Source organism: Podarcis raffonei, chromosome 2 (genome assembly GCF_027172205.1).
Source record: "Podarcis raffonei isolate rPodRaf1 chromosome 2, rPodRaf1.pri, whole genome shotgun sequence".
NCBI classification, from domain to species: Eukaryota; Metazoa; Chordata; class Lepidosauria; order Squamata; family Lacertidae; genus Podarcis; species Podarcis raffonei.
The window spans coordinates 68,724,020-68,745,150 of NC_070603.1; the positions used below are offsets into that span (position 1 = coordinate 68,724,020).

Sequence of the window (21,131 nt, forward strand, 5' to 3'; positions counted from 1 at the left end):
TAGGATGTTTATGTTCATTTATTTAAAATACTTACATGCTGCCCTTCTTCAAAAATAATTTGAAGGCAATGCTCAATATAAAATAAAAGTACAGGCAACAACCAATTAATGAGAGTCCAAACGAAGTGTCACTGCGCATACATGCACAGCACCAAACCCAGGAGTGACCCAAAAACATCACTAAGCACGTCCTTAAAGGGGTGGAAGAAAGCCTTAACCGGGAAGAATGGTGTTGAAGCACCAGCAGCTAGGGTGACTGTGGCAGGAAACCTGAAGGATTAGACTAAACATCATTCTACTTCAGCATCCCAATTTACAGCAGCCAGCCAAATGCTTCCAAGAAGCCCCATGCAAAACAAAAACATCCCTAAGTTTGCCTTTTCTTTGCGCCTTCCAGTTTCATTATGCTGTTCTTCAGAGAAAACAGTGGCACAGAGGGGTATTCTTGGAATTGCATTATTTGTACATCCTGGTAGTTCAATATATTGGCTTTTTAAAAACTACAACATAGACAGGTTTTATGTTTTTATTTACTGAAACAAATTATCCAAAATACAAGAACAGGTTCAAACAAAAAATAACCCTATTCCCGATCCCTTCTCCTTTCATTACCCTAAGGTGCAAAAGGAATGAAAGACACACACACAACCTCCAAAGGAGGCAAGACGCGCACTCCTCCAAAGGAAAAGGAGGATTCGAAACGGGACAACAGAAAACCTGCATACAGTATTCCCCAGTCTTTCCATTTTTAAGGGAGACACAAGTCATGACAATGGCACAGTCACATGGATTTAGAGGGACTGCCTGCTACATCCTGAGAAACTAGAGGGCAGGGATTGTTTTCCTAACTGAACGCACAGCACACAAGACACTCAAATCCACTGGCAGCTGTAGCTTCCTCTTTGCAATAAAAAACAATTAACGGCCTAGAAATTGGAGAATTTAGTCAGCCAGTCAGCCTCTGTGCCTTTTAGAATGGTTGGGCATTTTACAAAAGCTTCAAAAAGCAAACTTTCTAGGCATGGGAATGTCAAACGATGGTGCTGCTCCTGCTCAAAAATTGGAAACAGAGAAGCAATGCATATGTGGGCTAGGAATACCAGGTTACAAATACAGTCCCCAGGAGGCTTCTCTTATGAGTCATTGGGAAGACCAAAGAGCTTCACGGTTCCAGCTTCTCTGCTGCTATCATATTTGCCATCTTTGTCATCGCAGGCGAAGGCCAACAGGGGCCGCTTTGGATGCCAAGCCACAGTGAACGTTGAAGACTCGCACTGCACTTCCCACAGCTTCTCTCCTGAAGTATAAAGACAGAATTAACCCAGGAACCAAGACAAACGCAGCTGGGACACCCTGTTCTTGGCTCGCCTCTGTACAAGAATGCAGTTTAATGAGTTCCATCGAAGAAGAATTTCACACCGCAATCTTTTTACATAAAATTACAAGTGCAATTCAAAGCCAAAAGCTCTCAACCAGCAAGAACAGAGGAGGGGTTTGTAAAATACTGGTGGTCCATAAAATTACAGGGACTATTGCTTTGAGAACAAGAGGCGCTTAGGCTAAGCATGGGGCACTTTCTTCATAGGGACATGACATCATGGGCATTCTTCCAAGGGACGTATGCTAGCAGTGGCCACGATGAAAAACAAAAATGGCCATGGTTAAGTGTTAGCAAAAATGAAGCACTCGTGTTTCCACACTCACTCTTCTCCCGGCACCCTAGCAATTCTTTTTTCCAGCCTAAGTGATTACGACTCATAAGGTCGGCTTCTTTCGAGCCAAATTGCAGAGCAGGGTTAATTATGGATGGGGGTGGGCGTCACAGCATACGGGAAGGAAAGGCTTATCCCTTCAACCCTTCCCCCACAAATGTCCCTGTGCAGAAAGGAAACTTGAAAGAAGATTTTTGGAGCCTATAAGAGACTATTTTCAATCCTAATTGCTGCAGGGACTGGATGTCGGGAGGCGAGAACAAATAGGAAGGCCCTGTGGGCTGTCAAGTTCCCCACCTCTGGCTGAAACAATATCCTCCCACTTCTGCATGTTCTGCCTGAATTCCCCCACACCAGATATGCATATCTTTGCCAAGTTTTTAGGTCTAGGAATGGACCAAAAGAAATTTACGGAACCTCCAGTAGATGACATGAAAAGTGTAACACACATTGATAGTGAAAGCTTATTCAAAACCAACATGATCTTCATCCGAGCTCATTCCCTAGTACATGTTTTTAGAATTGCTTTGCCTTTCTTGGCAGACGGTGAGAAGAAGAGCACTGACCTGTTTCTACCTCAGCAATGTCAATGAAGTGATCTTCAGAGGCTGAAGCCAGCATCTTCCCATCATGGCTGAAACTCAGTGTCCTCACAGGCCAGTCAAGCCTGAAATATAGGAGAAAATGGAATAAGGGCCGTGGGCGAGAAGACAGATACCAGTCAGATGCCTCTTGGAAGCATGAAAATAGCACCCAAAGCCAAGAACTTTCCCTCTTTATTTCTTCCTAGCAACAGGGAGAAAAATACTGCCATTGGGTATGGCAGTTATATTTAGTCACCATCATGCTGTTGATAAAGCAATCCTCCATTAATTTGTCTAATCCCCTTTTAATGCTAAGCCAGAGGCCATAATATCTTGCGATAACAAATGTTGTACATTAATTACTAGATTCACACACATACATATATACATATACATAGCTACACACAGTCTGTATTTTCTCTGACTTTTCTGCCAATAGATTGTGTTAGCCAGAGTTAAAGTATTAGGAAAGGCATAAAATTTTCTCCTCTTTTCTCAGGCCACACCACTTATTTTAAGTTACATATAAAATAATAAATATTCTTGATCTTGAACAGGTCCTCCTTAAACTTTTTTGTTCACCATATTCCATATGTGGCTGCACATCTAGCAGTTATGATATGAGCTATTTAATATCCAACTGCTTTCCTAATAATCCTCCAAGCTTGCTTTTCCCACTGTCACTCAGGTTGGATAGAAAATCACGATTTTTAAAAGGGTGGGAAATTGATTTCAACACACAATGTTGTAAAAATCAAAATACTGTATGGGTTGTATCCAACTTAATCACAACATGAACATAACAACTTCCAGAAGTACAACAGATAAAAAGACTGAGTTAAAGGCTGCTTTACTATGTAAATAAAAATGAGCCATGGTGAAATTCTGACTTTTAAAGTTAAGCATTGGAAATCACACACTGACAATGCTATCCACGTACCCACCCAACTACTAGAACTTTGCAGTAAATTCAGTACTCAAATTATTAGATTATTTATTAAATTATCACTACTAAACACAGAGAAAGACAGTATCTTTACAAGTCATTGCTTATATAAATTTCAGTAGACTGCATTCATGTGGCTTCCTTAGTATCCTTGCCCCCCAAAAAGATTTGAACAAAAATCTGTCTCTTATATCCACAAAGACGTTATGAACTGCAGAAGCAAAGTTTTTGGATTATGCTCATAGGTTGTATAAAAGCTCAGCTTAGTTTGAGCAGTGTGTTTTACAGTAACTGGATAGCATATCTGCTTGATCAGGAAAAATGTGAATTTTAAAACAAAAACAACTTATTTAAATTCAACAGTTTATAAACTTGTCTTTTTTTCTTAGTGATTTAAATTAAAAGGTAAAGGTAAAGGTACCCCTGCCCGTATGGGCCAGTCGTGTCCGACTCTGGGGTTGCGCGCCCATCTCGCTTAAGAGGCCGGGGGCCAGCGCTGTCTGAAGACACTTCCGGGGCCAGCGTGAGAAGCTGCATCTGGCGAGCCAGCGCAGCACACGGAAACACCGTTTACCTTCCCGCTAGTAAGCAGTTCCTATTTATCTACTTGCACCCAGGGGTGCTTTCGAACTGCTAGGTTGGCAGGCGCTGGGACCGAGCAACGGGAGCGCACCCCGCCGCGGGGATTCGAACCGCCGACCTGACGATCGGCAAGTCCTAGGCGCTGAGGTTTTACCCACAGCGCCACCCGCATCCCATAGTGATTTAAATTACCTTGATATAAATCAGTCTATACTGCCAAGGCAGCAATCTGAATTGACATTTTTATAGATCAGTCATGACCTCCTCCCGCTCAATTTCTAATAAGAGCAACAGCCCATTCAGAGCACTTCAGTGTACAAGTGGTTAAGAATTATTTATCCAATCTACATACCTAGCTGCAGGAGTGCAAAATAAGGTATGGTATAGACATTTGGACAACCCCTAAGGTCAAAAAAGGTCATTAAGTTCACAGATCAAGATAACTCACCTAGAAAAGCATCGCACGCATACAAGCTCATCCACATCCCAGAGGCTAACCAATGCATCAGCACTTCCTGTAGCAAAATACTTGCCCGTTGGGTCAAATTTGATACAGATGCAGTTTGAAGGATGGGCATTAATTGACTGGATGAGCTTCAGCTCTGGATAGCTGTAGAAAGTTAAAGAAATGAAGTTGGAGTGAGGTTGGGGAGAAAACAGCCCTTTTACTAGCTATGTAACATCTAGAAATGTCTTCTTACTGGTCACAAAATGGAAGCTAAAACCTGCTTGTATAGTAGAGGCAACAAAGGTTGCCCAGTCTAGGGAGGCTTTGTGGCAGCTGTAAGTCACTGAATAATAACAACAGGAATAACACATTTTTTTTGTATTCCACTTACAGAGTTCCCTGCAGGAATATGAGGTCATTTAAGACGTATCCAAAAGACAGATTTAGATGTCCAATTTAGAGGGAATGACAGATATAGAGGGAAGGCACAAAACTACTTCTGTTATATTGACTGGAATGTGGGGATAAAGCCGTAGGTCTGTACCAACCAAAGAAAGGTATGAGCTGGGACACAGGGTGGCATCAGGGAAGAGTTCATATTTATTGTGCCTCTGTGATGGAAAACCTCTGGTCCTTAGGCCTAAGCAGGTCCACGAGGCACTTTTCCCTTGTACATCCACCTGGGTGTACACCCCACAAGTATTTTCCCCCACCCACCACCTATACAAAAGTCAAGACAGCCAACTCACTTGCTGCCCTTCCCAGTAAAGGCCATGGTGAGGGTACCTGAGGATGTTGATGCAACCGTTGCCATTGGTGAGAAAAAACATGTTGTTGTCATTGTTCCAAGAGATCTCATTCACCTCAAACTTGAACTGTTCCTCAGCTTTGGACCGATATGTTTTAGCATCAATGAAGGTGACCACATCATCCTTGTTCCCTACTGCAATAGTCTGTCCGTCGGGGCTCCAACAAATGTTAATATTCTCCCCTGTAAAAGTGAGGAAGGGGAAATTAAACCTACTGAATTCCTTTCTGGGGCAGGAGTTCAGTCAACACACAAAGTCCTGCATTTTTAAGCCAAGAACTTCTAACACATTCATGTATACCCAGCCCTATAAAATGCAGCTTATCTACCTATACTCTCTTCACCAGAGATATGGTGCCTGTGGCCCTCCAATTACTGTTGGTCTCCAACTGCCAGTCCCACACAGCTCAAGATAGTTGCATTATAAACGCCATTAAGAATCTCATCCCCCGCTCAACCCTCTAAATGGTTTCTACTGGTACTGATAAAGTGGTATCTATAGGTTATACCTTCAATCAATGCTTTTGAAATACAGTCATAATACAAGTTAATTTCGATCTCAGCCCCTTCTTGAGCAACAAAGATAGAAAAAGAAGAATGGTTCATGTGGGCTAGGTTGCCAGTGGAGATCGACTGCCTCTCAGGACCATCTTGCTCCCCATTAAACGCAGTAAACCCTTGCAAAATACAAAACAAAAGCACATAGGACAGCTTTGTTTTCAGTGAATATTAGTGATACCTACCCTTGGTATTCACAGAGGCAATACATTTAGTAGTGCGGACATCCCATATACGGATGGTTTTGTCTCCAGACGCAGTGACAAATAAGTCCGGGTTGCTGGGGTGCCAGCACAACTGATCCACACTGTCTCCATGGCCACGGTAATTATTCTCCTTCACCTACGGAAAACAGTAAACTTCTAAACTAGTAATCAACACACACACATCCCTCAAAAGGGAAATGTTATGATGACCCTTTGAATTACCGTGCATCTCACAAGCAGCCTAACTAGTATTTTATTTTTGTTTTTAAGTTGTAATCATTCATCTTGTTTTTATTGCTTGTAAGCCGCTCTGAGCCCGGCCTTGGCTGGGGAGGGCGGGGTATAAATAAAAAATTATTATTATTATTATTATTATTATTATTATTATTATTCTAAGCACACTATCATCCAAGTCTAAGTGCTCAGTTTTTGGTTCAAACCTCTTTTAGGAATAAGAACTCCAGAAAGACCTGCAGGATCAGACCAATGGCCCATCTAGTTCAGCATCCTGCTTTCAAAGTGGCCAACCATATTAGAAGCCCAAATGTAGGACCTTGTGGTTTCCAGCAACTAGTATTCAGAAACATACTGTCTCCAAACATGGAAGAAGCATGTTAAGTTATCCAATCCTCTCTTAAGTCATCCATGTTTGCAGCTACCACGGTTACTGGGGTTTCCATGGTTTAACTATGTGATGTGAAGGAGCACTTTCTTCTATCCTAAATCCTCTCCCATTCCGTTTCGGTGGATCCCCACGACTTCCAGTGTTGTTATGAGAGATGGTACCGACTTTCTCCACGCCACGCAGTGTTTTATACACTCCTTTCATTGACACCTCTAAACCGAAAAGCCCTAAATGCGGCGACTTTTCCTCACGGATCCCAGGGATCCATATGCCGGGGAGCGAAGTCACCACTGCTAGGCGCCCAAGTGAGCGGGATTCACGCCAGCCCCCGGCTGCGGCAACTGGTCTCTCTGCTCCTCCTATTTCCCCGCCTGAAATATTCCCCCGCTCCTCCTATTTCCCCGCCTGGCGCAGCCAGCACTGACCAGCCGGTCCTTGTCGAGCACGAAGACGCTGGCGGTCTTGTCGAAGGAGCCGGAAGCGAGGCGGCGGCCGCAGCAGCTCCAGGCCACCGAGTGGACCTTGGCCACGTGCGCGGGGAACTCGCGGATGCGCGTGTTGGCCCGGAACAGCTCCTGCATGGACTGCACGTACGGGGAGAGCGCCATGGCAACCGGGCCCAACCGAAGCGGGCGGAGCTTTCGGCGGCGGCGGAGTGCCCTTCCGGGTAACAAAGGTAGAGCTTCCGCTGCGTTACGAGCCCTGTTCTGCAAGAGACGCGCACGGAGGAAACTCGGCCCGCGGGGGCGCGCGTGCATTCAGTACGCAGGCGCGGCGGGGCTGAAATTTAAATAAATGAAACGGACATAAATGGAAGAAAATCCCTTTCGCTTTGACGGAAATATTTTCGGGGCAAGACTCGACCCTCACTGACTGCTGGGACAGGATGGTGAAGATAGATAGATAGATAAGATTAGATAGAGTGTTTTTTTTCTTCAAAAAATGTTTAGCGGTACTCTCATTTTCCCACTCATTGAAATACTGCCCCTCAATGAGGCCAAACTTAAGAGTCACAAAATGTTTAGGGATATGCGTATCCCTACGTACCCCCCAGAAAAAAAGCACTGGATAGATAGGAAAAAAGAAAATAGTTGCTGGGTGTGCAGAGGGAAAAGCCGCGAATTTAATAATAATAATAATAATAATAATAATAATAATAATAATAATAATAATAATAATATCATCTTTATTGTCATTGCCCCCTCTCAGGGACAACGAAATTACTTGACTGCTCCATAAAAACACTAATTAAAACAATACAGTATAGTACAGCAAGGAAGATTAGATGACTTTCAAAGTCCAGGCTTCCCATTCAGGGCTGAGATCGCTCTGGAGAAGAAGCTGTTCTTAAGACGGCTCGTTCTTGTCTTCATCGTCCTGTATCTCTGTCCCGACGGCAGGAGCTCGAAGAGACAGTGACCAGGATGCGATGGATCTTTTACTATGTCCAGTGCCTTCCTATGGCAGCTTGTGGCATAAATCTGCTCTAAGGTGGAGAGTGGGCAGCCAACAATGCTCTCTGCTGCCTTAACAACTCTGCACAACCCCATCCTGTCCTGGGTAGTACAGCTTCCGTACCACACACATAAGCCATAAGTGAGCACGCTCTCAATGGCACAGTGATAGAAGGCAAGCAGCAGTTTCTGCGGAAGATGGTTTGATTAACTGGCAAGTTTGATTTTTAAATTTTCTAAATAAGTGTTTTGTAGGAGAAGCATCTTATGTGCGCCTCTTCTCCATCCAAGCGATGCTGCCCCACTGGTAGAATAGGAGACATTGCTTCTCTGCCTGTCCCCCCCCCCCCAAGATAGCATGATTTGTGGTGGGACCGTAATTGGGTTAGTTGTTGGAAGGATCTGGGAAAAAGAGAAGCACATGCATGGCCAGATAAAGAAAAAGATTTGCTTGCTGAGCTTATCTCTTAACAACCACTATATACAGCTGGGTTCTGTGAGTGTTTACTGGGGAAATATAGTGCAGTGGTACCTCGGGTTAAGTACTTAATTTGTTCCGGAGGTCTGTACTTAACCTGAAACTGTTCTTAACCTGAAGCATCACTTTAGCTAATGGGGCCTCTTGCTTCCACTGCGCCACCGGAGCACGATTTCTGTTCTCATCCTGAAGCAAAGTTCTTAATCTGAAGCACTATTTCTGGGTTAGTGGAGTCTATAACCTGAAGCATATGTAACCTAAAACGTATGTAACCCGAGGTACCACTGTACAGTTCTTTTGGACTTGGCTTTCAAGCACAGATCCATAAGTTTGCAATCTAGGGCTGATGCCTGATAGCTGCACTCTGTCAGAAAGTAAATTTGAATTGAATTTTAGAAATAAGGCTTCATCAGTTGTATCTATTTCAGAATATGAAAACAAATTTGGAAAATACTCTGTTGCTGCATAGGTCTTTTGTTTCTGTTTTCTTTGATGTTTTCTTTGTTTCTGTACTTGTAATTTAAAAAGTCAGAAATAATAACGGGGAGATTTCCCATTTCCTTTGACCTTGCAGAGAAATATTTGAGGTCATTTTGGGAGAGAGAAAATGGTTTCAGGACTTTTCTGTGGGTTTCAGACATGTGGCTTACATATTTGTATGTGTTTGCTTGGTACATTTATCAACATCTATTTTATATATATAAGACCTTATTCTTATAACACAGCATTCACCCTTAGATCTCAGGGCAGATTACAACATAAAAGCACATTGTTAAACAATGTTTGAAACAACTCGCAATCACAGAAATAAGTTGGGTTCTAAAAGCATACATAACAACTTGTCAAAACTGTTGAATAGTTGCACAGCCCTTTAGCCAAGGACCACCCAAAGCTATCATATGTCACATATGTCCCTGTTTAGGGAAGTTTTTAAATGTTTGATGTCTTATTATGTTTTTAATATTCTGTTGGGAGCCGTCCAGAGTGCCTGGGGAAACCAGTGGGTGGGTATAAATAAATGATGATGATGATGATGACAGAAAGAGGTGGTCTCCAACAGAGTATGTGGCTTGTATCCTGTTTGCCAAGATTAATGTAAGGCTGATTGCCTTATTTTGGTGAGTCTGGACATGTTATATACCTTGGTTCCTCAGTCTGCTATTTACAAATTTGCACCTGTTGTTACTCATGAGAATGCTCCATTGACAGTATGCTCAGTTTAACAGATACTTGACAGACTGGTATTGCAGGGAGGGGTAAGCCCCTACATTCTAAGCAGCTTATAGCATGGGGGGGTAGTACACTCAATGGCCACTTCCCTGGTATCAGCTTCTAAGAAGCATTTCTGCTTAACAATAGCCTACAGTCCACTATCAGTACCTAGCAGGACAGCAAGAAGAGCCTGTGCCTGGTTAGGAATGCAGAGAAGCTGCCAAGTTTCTTCCAGCTAGCTGGAAGGTGAAAGGCACAGCACAGCACACCTATGCTCACATCATCTGTCACTCTCCTTACACAGAACACTTTTCAGATACCCGAGCTATAACTCAGGAGTGCCATACCTGTGTGTTTTAATTCAGGGGCGTCACGATTCTGAATCGATCACATCACGTACACAGCTGACTTCAGCCTGCTAAGTGCTGAGTCTGCAGAAACACCATCCCGTAGCTAAAGTGCAATATGTATCCTTGATTATTTAGGCCGCAAGATGTATCTACAGTTGCAACTGTAAGGCCAATTATTCCTAGCTTGGCCTGAACTGGAGGGAAGCGTCGGTGAATAACTGACCTGAAGAACATGACTCAAGCATGCCTTGATCACACACTTTCCTAGCCATGAGTGACACAGAGGATCATGTGTTTGTGTGTTTGCTACAAACGCGTAGCTGCTTTGTGCCTGCTTTGTCTGCGCCCGATTCCTTTGGGAGTGATCCAGGCCGGGACTCTGTACCGCAGCCACAACAAACTCTTCTTCCCCCCTTTCCACCTGCTGAGAAATACAACCAAGGTCGTTAACCCCCTGATGTATATTTGTGAAGCAAACAGCGGCGGCGAGGAACTCCCTGGGGCTCCATTAAGCCCCGCCCTCCCGAATCGGAGTTCTCAACGTCAGCGAGTCGCGGAAAGGAAAATAATAATATCGGGGTCGGTCGGATCCCAACGGAAACGGCCAGCCCGGCTTGGCCCTATAAAGCAGCGGAGCTGGGCTCAGCCTCGCCCTTTCCGCTTTGCCACGCCCCCCGACGGGCGGGACTGAGCAGAAGGAGCTCGATGGCCGAGGTTCTTGTCACTGAGTCGAGCTCCGATGGGGAAAGCGGCTATGATTGGTCTCCCCGCAGGCGCCAGGGCGAAAAGAGGAAGCGGAGATGGCGGCGGCCGCCCGCCGAGCCCCCGGTGAGTTGCGCCGCGAACATGGGGGATGCTGTTTTCTGGTCCCGAGGCTTGGACTTGGCGGCCGCTGCCGGCGTCTCTCCTCCTTTCTGCCTTGGGGACTCTGAGTCATTTCTCCTCTCCTTGCCCATTCACTTCTCCCCACGCGCTCCCGTAGGCAGTGGCGGGGTGCCGGGAGGCAGGCGCCGTCGGCTGAGCACACGCAGGCTTGTTCGTACGCGCCCGGGTCGCCAAACGCAGGAGAATATTGTGCTGGCTGGGAACTAAATTTGTAGGGCGCGCAGATAAAGTCGGCGTTTCCAGAGGGCATGACTGACGTCCGAAGCTGCAGCCTTTGGGTAAATATGCTTTTGGTAAAAACTATCCCATAAGAAGGAGCGCCTCTTCCTTTTAACGTAACGCAAACAAGTGTGCTTGAATGCATTTTAGTGAGGTTTGGAGAACAGGAGTTGGTAAAGCCAGCTTTGTTATCCGTGGGATCCTGAGAAATAACGCACTGCACGCGATCCTGCAGTGCGCCCTATTGCAGAAATTCCTTGTCTCGCTCCTGAATCCCATCGCCGTGGTGCTGGAGCTTGATCACGATGTTGCTGGTATCACCTTGTTCTGCCCACTTTGCCATGAGCCGATCTGTTTCAGGAGGATACTCATAAGGAAAAACAGATGCGCAGGAAACTGCCTCACACCAGGGCAGATCAGCTGTTCTCAGCTCTGACAACCGGATCCTTTGAACTGGGGATTCCAGGGATCAAATGCTTTGCCACTAAACTGTGGTGCCTCCCAAACTCCAACTGAGTAGCAGTTGCCATTTAAAACAATGGAAATGGAAGTTGAATGCTAAAAAGGGAATCTGTGTGTGGCCAGCTAAATGGAAGGAAAAGGTCCTGTACTGCAGAAAGCTATAAACAAGGCCATGAGTCTCTCCTGACATCATGGGCAGGGCTGTAAAGCAGAGATATGTGGCATAGTAAAAGAATGGAGAATGAAATTGGGATAACTGGGAAGACGTGGAGCAATCAAATGAAGTTTGCTATGGCTAATGGAGGGGATGAACGTCCAAAGAAGAAATGGTAGCCGCCAGAGTAGAACAGTAGCTCCTGTAACACAGTGCAGAGTGAACAATAATGGGATGTGCAGAGGTGAAACAGAATGAAATTCCATCAGAAGGATTTGCTAAAATAACAAATTAAAATAGAATGCAAAAAGGAAGGCGAGAGGAAGTCAAAGGAACAAGTTAATGAAAGGACATTTTGGAAAGTTTAACTTTATGTGCTGTTTTTTTTTTCTCTTACGTGTTTGATTGTTCATCTTTCTTTCTTGTTTCGTATTTTTTCTTTTTTGTATTTGTGTAGTGTGTAGTGGTTTTTGTTGTTATTGTTATTGTTATTGTTATTGTTATTGTTGAGTTTATTGTTAAAACCTCAATAAATATAAATTTTTAAAAAAAGAAACAGAATGAAATTCCACACTTGTTGAATAACTGACTACATAGTATGACATCATAATGTCAGTTACAAGTGACAGTTGTCCATGTTCTAGTAACTTCTGGGCTAAACTATTATTATGTGTTGCATGTGACTTTTGAAAAACATTAAAGAAGCATCATTGGTTTTGAGCACCGCAACTGGGTTATTAATGGGGCTGATGGCTGCTATCACATCGCCCCACTACTAAAAGGTTCTCGCTAGTTGCCAGTTTGCTTCTGGGTTCAGTTCAGGTGCTGGTGTTGACCTTCAAAGTACTAAACAACTTCGGTATCGAAAGGGCTATTCTCTCCCACATGAGCCTGCCTGCCAATCAAGTTCTGTTTTGATGGTCCTTAACTAGTAGCCCCTGCCTTCTCAGTGTAGGAGGATAGCTACTGGCAAGAGGGTATTTTTGCTGGTGGCTCCCAAATTGTGAAACTCCCTTTCCAGACCTATTAGCCTGGCACATTACATTATTTGGTGTGTGTTTTAGATTCTGGGTGAAATCCACCCTGGGTGCATGTGGTTTTAGTAGAGCTTAGGGATGCGGGTGGCGCTGGGATGCGGGTGGCGCTGTGGGTTAAACCACAGAACCTAGGACTTGCCGATCAGAAGGTCGGTGGTTCGAATCCCCGCAACGGGGTTAGCTCCCATTGCTCGGTCCCTGCTCCTGCCAACCTAGCAGTTCGAAAGCACGTCATAGTGCAAGTAGATAAATAGGTACCGCTCTGGCGGGAAGGTAAATGGTGTTTCCGTGCGCTGTTCTGGTTTGCCAGAAGCAGCTTAGTCATGCTGGCCACGTGACCCGGAAGCTGTACGCCGGCTCCCTCGGCCAATAAAGTGAGATGAGCGCCGCAAACCCAGAGTTGATCACGACTGGATCTAATGGTCAGGGGTACCTTTACCTTTACCTTTAAACCACTTAATTTATCTGCTGGGTTTTATGTTTTAATCCAGCCTTGTGAATAATTTCCCTCACCCCACATTACTATCTTGCAGTATTCTTTACTAGCTTATTGGGGGCTATCAAAGAAGAGGCAAAAGCTGTATTTCTGTGGAGAAGGGAGGAACCCTCCTCTAGCAGCCCATTTGCTTTTTATGCTAGGCACAGAGGAGGGACCAAGCTTCCCATCTCACTCTCTCCTCTGCATGGAACTCCATTCACTAAGCTGCATGCAGTTTGTGTTCATCTATGACAGGGTTGGGGAAACTCAGGGCCAGGTGTTGAAAGTGGCCTCCAGGAGTCTCTGTCTGACTCTTGGAATTTTGCCTAAGACGCCACTCATTGGCCTTGGTTTGTACTGTACTCGGTTTGTACTTGGTTTGTTTTGTCTGATTGGAAATGTGTCCTTGAACTCCAGTAGTGCCTCTTGCCAGTTTGGATTAAGGATAAGAGAGTATGTGGGTGGGTGTAGAAACTAGCCCAAGGTATAAAAATAAAATTCACATTTGTTGATTACTTCAGCCTCTGATCTTGCCCACCACTGTGGGATATACGGCCCTTGGAAGGTTGCCTAGAAGGGAATGCATCAAATTGCTTTGTGCAACATTTCCCAAATGCGAGACAACTAGCTGGTTGTCGGGGAACTTGGCTGCACAAAGTTGGCCTGCAGGCTAGTGGATCCTCACCCCTGATTTATAGTAACCCATGATCCCTGACCATGGTGATGCGTGCTGGGACTTGTAGCTCACCAACATCTGGAGTGTCAAACGTTTCCCACAGCTGCCATATGGTATCAAGGCACTTGAATCTGTGTCAGCTATGAGAAGCCTGGGATTGCCCTGCTTTATGTCACAAATGGGCAAACCACCTCAGTCCTCTTGCAGCTTGTGACGCTGTTCCTAGCATGGAGCTAAAGCCACTGGATATGCCAAACCAGCTACCATGTCATAACCCTGCACATGACCTTGTTAGGGTGACTGGCTAGCCACCTGATGCTTATGCCTTTCCCTTTCAGGATCTCTTCCCTTTCTGAATGCTGCTGAATAAAGGCTTTAACTTTGTCACATATGTTGTTTATTGATGGCGATCTCATTTCCCGCACCCTACTAGGATCTGGTGCCATGTGAGTTCAGGAAGGGACTACAAAGGCAGGGGAGGGTTCAAGGAGCTTGATGGCTCAGGGGCAGCACATCCTCCTACCCTGGTCGCTAAATCCCCGGAACTGTAAAGGAGCATTATTCTTAGGGTATGCCAATGAGATGGGTGCTGCTGCCAAGATGTGCAAGATAATTGTTCAGGCATGTGCACTGAGTCCTGCTAAGATGCCAGCTGGCAGCGCCAGCCTATCTGGTGAGATGGAAGGTGTGGATTGGTCACAGGCGTTGGTTGGGAAATAAGGTGGAGCAGAAGGACTGGTTGGTCCCTGCAGTGCTTCTGTGGATTGGCCCTGTGTGCCTGACCATGGACAACATTCCCCCCTGATCCTGGATTCAAATTAAGGATCTCCGGTATGTAAAACGTGAGTTGTTTGAGTTCACCTCACACCGGTTGCAGGTCAGGACAATTTTGTGCCCGTTCCTTATAACTGCATCCCACAATGTGGAGGACACACTTCAGGCTACTGTAGTTGTCTGCTTTCTGCTGTGACTCCTTGTCTTCTACGCTAGACAACTGTTACTTCTTTCCCTCTGTGCTGCCTTTCATTGTTCCATTTGCTGATTCTACTCAAACTTGAGATGTGACCGCAGTTGCTCTCTCTCAAGTTGTTATTCCCAGCAACAGGTATTTGGAAGCATACGACCTCTAGCAGTGGAAATTGAACCTAGCTGCCATGATTAGCGGCCAACTGATTTTTTTTAAAGGATTATGAACTCTGGATAATGGCCTGTAGGAGCTTTTATGTCTAGTTCAGGAATTTTCAAGTGACAGAGGCTGGTAGTGACTGGAAGTGTGTAGTTTACAAATAAAGGCTTATTTATGGTATTCATGAACTCTGGCAGGAGGTGGTCACCTCAGCCCAGTTCCTGAGAGCCTGTGCTTGACATTATGCTACTTTTATTTGTTTTTAAAGTAGTCAGTGAAAGTTGCATCAGCCTTTTCCTTGGAACACACAGTGCATATCGAGGCCAGAGCCACTTTGAGAATTGCTTTATGCCCCTAATTTTGGCACAGTTAGAAAATGGGGGAAATGAATAAGGGCAAGTTGTTGAGTTGAGGGAGCTTCCAAATCAGAGCAGGAATGAGTCACTCTCTATCTCAGACTCAGAAATAACAAAAGAATTGCACTCAGACCACATTGGTTCCTTGCACTCTGGTCACTGGTTCGGGGCTTCACTTCCTCCTAGTAGGCCGAGGTCTGAAACGTTCAGTAAGGGGGGTGGCAGTGGGTGCTGGCAAAAAGGGAAATAAATAGGCCTATGTTAAATGCTGTGTGTTGTGACTGTTTGAATCTTGCTAAAGATAATGAGATTTGCACAAATTTGCAATTTGTTGGTTATAAAAGGAAAGAGGGGTTATTTCCTCTCAGGCATGTTGTGGTTAAGCAGAAGAGTGAGCAGCAGTTAGAACATCTGCCTCTGCCACATGTTTCCTCTTGTGTCCCCTACAAAAAGCTACTAGAAGCTTTGAGAGGTATCAGCGACAACCCAGGTAAGGAAATTGCACCCTGTGAGGGACTCTAATGCAGGGTATAAATATTGTCAAATAAATAATAAAGGAGTTGATCAAAGAAAAGCTAGGCCCTCTTGCCCCATAAGTAGTCTCTCCTGAATCCTTGTTGTTTCCGCCTGGAAAGCGCCATATTTTTCCATGTATAAGATGCTCCCTGTTTTGGGGGACTCCGAATTAAGAAAACACCCCTCGGCACTACCCGTGTATAAGACAAGCCCCAATTTTAAACCTGATTTTGTGGTAGAAAAATACGGTATCTTGCAGGGTGCAGGAGCAGCTTTTAGCCATCTCGTTTGTAACTTTTAAAGAAATCTTGAATACTTCTGAGCTGACTTGAGTGGGTTGTAAACAGTGCTAGTCCTCCTTAAAAGTAGACGCATTGAAGCTAATGGGCATACCGGTAAGTTTGGTTTATTAATTTCAATGGGTCTTCTCTGAGCAGGACCAGAATTGGTTACAACCCTATGTTTTTATGCAGGCAGGGAGGCCTCCAGCCAAACTGGAATTCTGTTGGCCATTTAATTCTGATGCTACTTTCAAATATCCAGAGGTTCCAGCAGGGAGAATTGAAATGGTAAAAGGAATGGCAGTTAGGCACTTCCTTTTAGGTTTCAAAACTTGTTTGTAGGAAGGTCATTTGAGCTAGGTCCCTTTATTCAGAACAGCTTCATCTCCAAATGATGTTTCTTGCTCATGCTAAGCAGCGATATCTTATTCACTTCTGCCATAATTTTAAACGTTCAACCTCAGTGCCGTATTTAGGGATCCAAGATGAGAGTCACATTGTCACTTCCTGAATCATAAATCTCATACAATAAGTCATTTTACTGATTTGCCTGCTACAGGGTGTGTGTGTGTGTGTGTGTGTGTGTGTGTGTGTGTGTGTGTGTGTGTGTTAAGCATAATTTTCTTTTGAGGTGCCTCACCTGGGACTATTTTTCTCCTCTCTGTGTCCCCTCTGGAACGTTGGTCAAAGAATGCTCCAAATAGGCTTTCAATATTTAAAATCTACTTGCTATATCTTGAACGGGAACGTAGAGGAAGGACTGTGGCACAGTGGTAGAGTGTACACTTTGCATGCGAAAGATGCCAGGTTCAGTCCTTGTCATCTACAGGTAGGGTTGGGAGAGACTAGCCATCAATCCTCTCCCCAGTATTTGCCCTTTGCTGCTTCCAGCCTTCTCTCAAGCAAGGATATGGGAGCCATCTGTATGCCATCTAGACTGGTAAGAGGACTTCTCCCCTCTGAGCTACATTTGAGTAAGGCTCCTTGGAATGCAGGAAGACCACAACTTTATTGTCAGTTAACTCTTGTTTTGTATTTATGTACTGAAACCTAGACTGGGTTTGGAGGTTTGTTTGTTTTTTTGTAATATTGAATTTATTCTGTGTTTGTTAGATTATTGATTTTTGTCATTTTTGAATTTAATGACGTGCTCTGTATTTTGTATATTTGCATTTTGATGTTTTGAATGTTTGTGGAAAAGTAGCATATAAGTAAACTCAATCAAACAATCGATATAGCAGAGCTAAAAAGAACAGGTATGGTATGCCTGCTAAAAACCTGTTTCAGAGCCTTCTTGCAAGAATTCATATCCTTTGCCTCTCTGTGTTGCTATTGCTTTATATTTCTTGTGCCACAGAGGATTGCATGCATAATCTCCACTGTCTTCCCACCCCCCACTCCTGGGGCCTGCTATCCTGACTTCTCATAACAGATTCAAGTGGGTATGTACTACGCTGTCCTTGTTGGCTTAATGTGTCCCACCTGGGACAGCTTCAGCCAGCAACTGAGTGCATCACCATTCAGAGTAATAACTCTCGCATCATCAGGCTGACTAAGTTTTGAAGTGATCACCAACAGTAGTCATAATCCAGAGTGGTAGCATTAGGCAAACAGGACAGCAGTACATCTCTCTATCCCAGTGCACAAGGCTCTCTTTACTCCCGTTTGTCACGTTTATATAAACATTTGATTTTGCCACATGATAAGGAAATGTATGGGTGTCTAGATGCATTAATTAGAGAAAAAGTTTTGCTTTGAGCACCTGTGGGTAGTTCAGTTGGCTAGAACATGGTGCTGATAATGCCAAGGTCACAGGTTTGATTCCTTTACAGGACAGAAGCATGATAAGCAGGAGATTACACACCACTGGCATTCTTTTTCGCCTATGTAAATTCCCTCTGAGGTTTTTTACTTTAATACTTGTTGTTGTTGTTGTTGTTGTTGTTTAGTCATGTCCGACTCTTCGTGACCCCATGGACCAGAGCACGCCAGGCACTTCTGTCTTCCACTGCCTCCCGCAGTTAAACTCATGCTGGTAGCTTCGAAAACACTGTCCAACCATCTCGTCCTCTGTCGTCCCCTTCTCCTTGTGCTCTCAATCTTTCCCAACATCAGGTTCTTTAATACGATCAAAATACTATAATATTATACTTTAATACTATCTAAATACAAAACCCATGCATTTGAGGCATGAGCTTTGTATGATTTAGTACTGGAAAAAGGTGGCCAGCACAGACCAAGAAGGGTTGCAGAGAGCTATCTGCTGCTGTTTCTGTCATGGGATGAATTATGCAACAAAGCGATTAAACTTCTTGCCATGGGTTAGTTGACGTACATGGTCCTTGGGAAACAAATACAATAAATAAATACTAACAGCTGAGACCCATGTCTGTGGGGTGTCAGCAAAGTCCATCCAAAACCAGAAGATCTTGCTGCAGTTCCACAATTATATATTCAGGCTTTATCATGGATGAATCTCCATGATAATTGTGGGAGCTGTGCAGCCACTGTTGCCAATAACTTTTCTCCATTTACCCCACCATCTAATATTGGCATAGGATAAATGCTATTGACTGGTTGGGGGGCGGGATTCTACAATTTCCAGGCTGTGCCCCCAAACCATTTAGGATTTATAATTTTAGTCAAAGCTGTGTCATGCAGTGATGTAAATCTTTTTCTTTCTCTCACCCCACCCCTTCTCTCCTTGTAGGAGATCATTGATCTCACTGGGGATGACATCACTGTAATCGATCTGACGGGGACTGAGGATGACATGATCAGCCCTCTTCATGATAGTTGCAGTGCCATTCAGGACCTGAAGCACTCTACTCCAGTCAGCATGCACTCGGAGTGCTGTCCGAAAATCCTCACCACTAAAAGCGCTGAGAACAAAGTTGATGTGCCAAGCAGCATGTGGGACAGAGACTGTGAGCTGCCTTCCCCCCAAGAAGATGCTATAAAGAAGCAGCCCTTATTTCAATGTAGCAGCTGCCCCATCATCCCCAGCTACGGTGGGGACTCTGAAAACAGCAGCCACACCACTTACAACAGTGATCTGGGCTCCTTAGGAAGCCCCCAGGTGGGGTCTGATGTTTTCTCCTTCTCTTCAACCCCCAACAGCAGTGAATGTCAAGCCCCCTTGGACTGTGTGGAAGAGGTTCCTGGTGCTGGTCCGTCTGTGGAAGAGCCCAGCCCACAGCATTCCCCACTACATCAGAGACATTCCCCAAGTCCCATCCCCTCCTGTTCCCCAATGAGCACATCTCCATCTCTAGCAGAAGCTAATCAGCATTTTCTAGAGGCAAATAACCCAGCACCAAATGCTGTAAAATCAGATGTTTGGGCGCCAACGAAGCAGATCGACATCAAGGTCTGGTTGAAAACATTGCAGTACTTCCAGGGAGTTCCTGTACATTACCCCTTTTTCCAAAATGTGGTGCAGGAAAAAGATGCTGAACAGGTAATTGATGGAAGAGACCAGTGCTTCAGTAGTCTGAATAAAAAGAGATGGAAAGAACCAGGCTGTACAAGAAAGAGCAGGAATGAGGTCATGCAGGCTGAAATGTCCAACATCAACCAAGGCTCTAGTATGTTTAACTTGATTGTGGGTCTCGCAGCACTGCACAGATTTGACAGCTTCACAAATAAGCATGTGTGAAAGAGAAAGACTCTAAAAGTGCAATCCTATGCATGCCTACTCACTGAACTCAATGGGGCTTACTACTTAAGTAGATATTTGCTGTAAAAGAAGGAGGCCATTTTTATTTTACATGCTTAAATATCTGAGAAGGTTCTCCCTCTCAGTTGGCAAAGACTGTTGAACAGAAATACCTTATTAGGGGAAAAAACTTGTTATGTGTTTATGTTCAAACAAATTCAAATCCTCATTCAGAAATTATTTTTATTGGAATACATACTTGTATTTTAATTTGTAACTACTCAACATCATACTTTCCCAAATATTATTTAAATTGTAAGTAAGCAGTTTTCACTGCCTTTTAACATACTAATTTTAGGATGCCTGAAGTCCTGTGCAAATACATGCATGTGCTTCCTATGTAGTCACCTGAGAAAAGTTAATTATAAATTTGATCTAAGATTGGACTAGTATTGTATCCATTTCAGCTGCCCAGTTTGCCTTTCATTGCATTCATATGTTAAGTTACCAATTTTATGAAATGGGGCATTTTGGAAAATTTTCTGTAGAAGAAAATAGCAATAGAAAACTTCCTGCAGAATTTTTTTCATTCCCACTTCACTTGTGCTTAGGAATGTTATGCAATGTTTATGTTTCACTGTATCCACAGAAGAAGCAGCCTATCCCATCCCGGAAACTAAGCATGGTGTTCAGCACTATCGAGGAGAAATTCTTCCAGGGAACCTTGGACTTCCTTATGGATTATGTAACCTCCCAGTACTACCCGCCAAAGGAGATCACATCGTGTGTGATCAGGCAGATTCTCTTGAGCTCAGATCAACAAGATGTGCAACAAGAGACACAGAAAGATGCTTTTATGTTGTTGATGAAAATCCAGTCGTATGTATCCCGTTAATTACTATTCTTTTATTTTGTGTTGCCTTGCAAAGGACCATGATCTTTCTTTCTAAGCTTTGTGGTTGTGTTGTAAATTCTGCCATAGTTTTGTGTGTAAGTGATTGCTTAAGGAAACAGATGAATAGCGGCACTTGCAAAAACATACTCTGCTCTTTTAATGGTTTGATCTTTTCATTTCTGTGAGGCCTACTCTTTATTAATTGCAGTGGTGCCTCGGGTTACATACGCTTCAGGTTACATACGCTTCAGGTTACACACTCTGCTAACCCAGAAATAGTGCTTCAGGTTAAGAACTTTGCTTCAGGATAAGAACAGAGATCGGGCTCCGGCGGAGCAGCAGGAGGCCCCATTAGCTAAAGTGGTCTTCAGGTTAAGAACAGTTTCAGGTTAAGAACGGACCTCCGGAACAAATTAAGTACTTAA

At 44.2% G+C, this 21,131-nt stretch overlaps 2 protein-coding genes across 9 annotated transcripts in view; one reads left to right on the plus strand and one right to left on the minus strand.

Moving 5' to 3' along the window:
• THOC3 (THO complex subunit 3) lies at positions 1-7,077 on the minus strand. The gene is made up of 6 exons (XM_053377180.1): positions 6,895-7,077; positions 5,824-5,980; positions 5,059-5,263; positions 4,273-4,434; positions 2,279-2,379; positions 1-1,297 (listed from the first exon to the last, which is right to left on the minus strand). The coding sequence occupies exons 1-6, from the start codon at positions 7,075-7,077 to the stop codon at positions 1,134-1,136; spliced, it is 972 nt and encodes a 323-aa protein (XP_053233155.1). The 3' UTR covers positions 1-1,133.
• SIMC1 (SUMO interacting motifs containing 1) overlaps positions 7,057-21,131 on the plus strand; it is a 24,588-nt gene continuing 10,513 nt past the window's right edge. The window contains exons 1-4 of one of the 8 annotated variants that reach the window (XM_053377168.1): positions 16,307-16,737; positions 16,768-17,166; positions 18,864-19,613; positions 20,461-20,690. In XM_053377168.1, the coding sequence (XP_053233143.1) occupies positions 17,143-17,166; positions 18,864-19,613; positions 20,461-20,690 (1,004 nt within the window). In that variant the 5' untranslated portion in view covers positions 16,307-16,737; positions 16,768-17,142. Of the gene's footprint in view, positions 7,146-7,217; positions 7,359-10,529; positions 10,792-10,811; positions 11,127-14,447; positions 14,717-14,781; positions 14,980-15,277; positions 15,847-16,306; positions 16,738-16,767; positions 17,167-18,863; positions 19,614-20,460; positions 20,691-21,131 lie in introns of those variants that run through there. The other 7 variants (XM_053377170.1, XM_053377169.1, XM_053377166.1 and 4 more) reach the window with 7 other exon arrangements.

Bases quoted from the DNA above. Each gene is read 5' to 3' on its own strand.
- THOC3 (XM_053377180.1), bottom strand. From the start codon at position 7,077: ATGGCGCTCTCCCCGTACGTGCAGTCCATGCAGGAGCTGTTCCGGGCC. The intron at 2,380-4,272 runs GTGAGTTATCTT...CCTATATTTCAG, and splicing joins TGCGTGCGATGCTTTTCTAG to GCTTGACTGGCCTGTGAGGA. The intron at 1,298-2,278 runs GTCAGTGCTCTT...TTTATACTTCAG, and splicing joins CATTGCTGAGGTAGAAACAG to GAGAGAAGCTGTGGGAAGTG.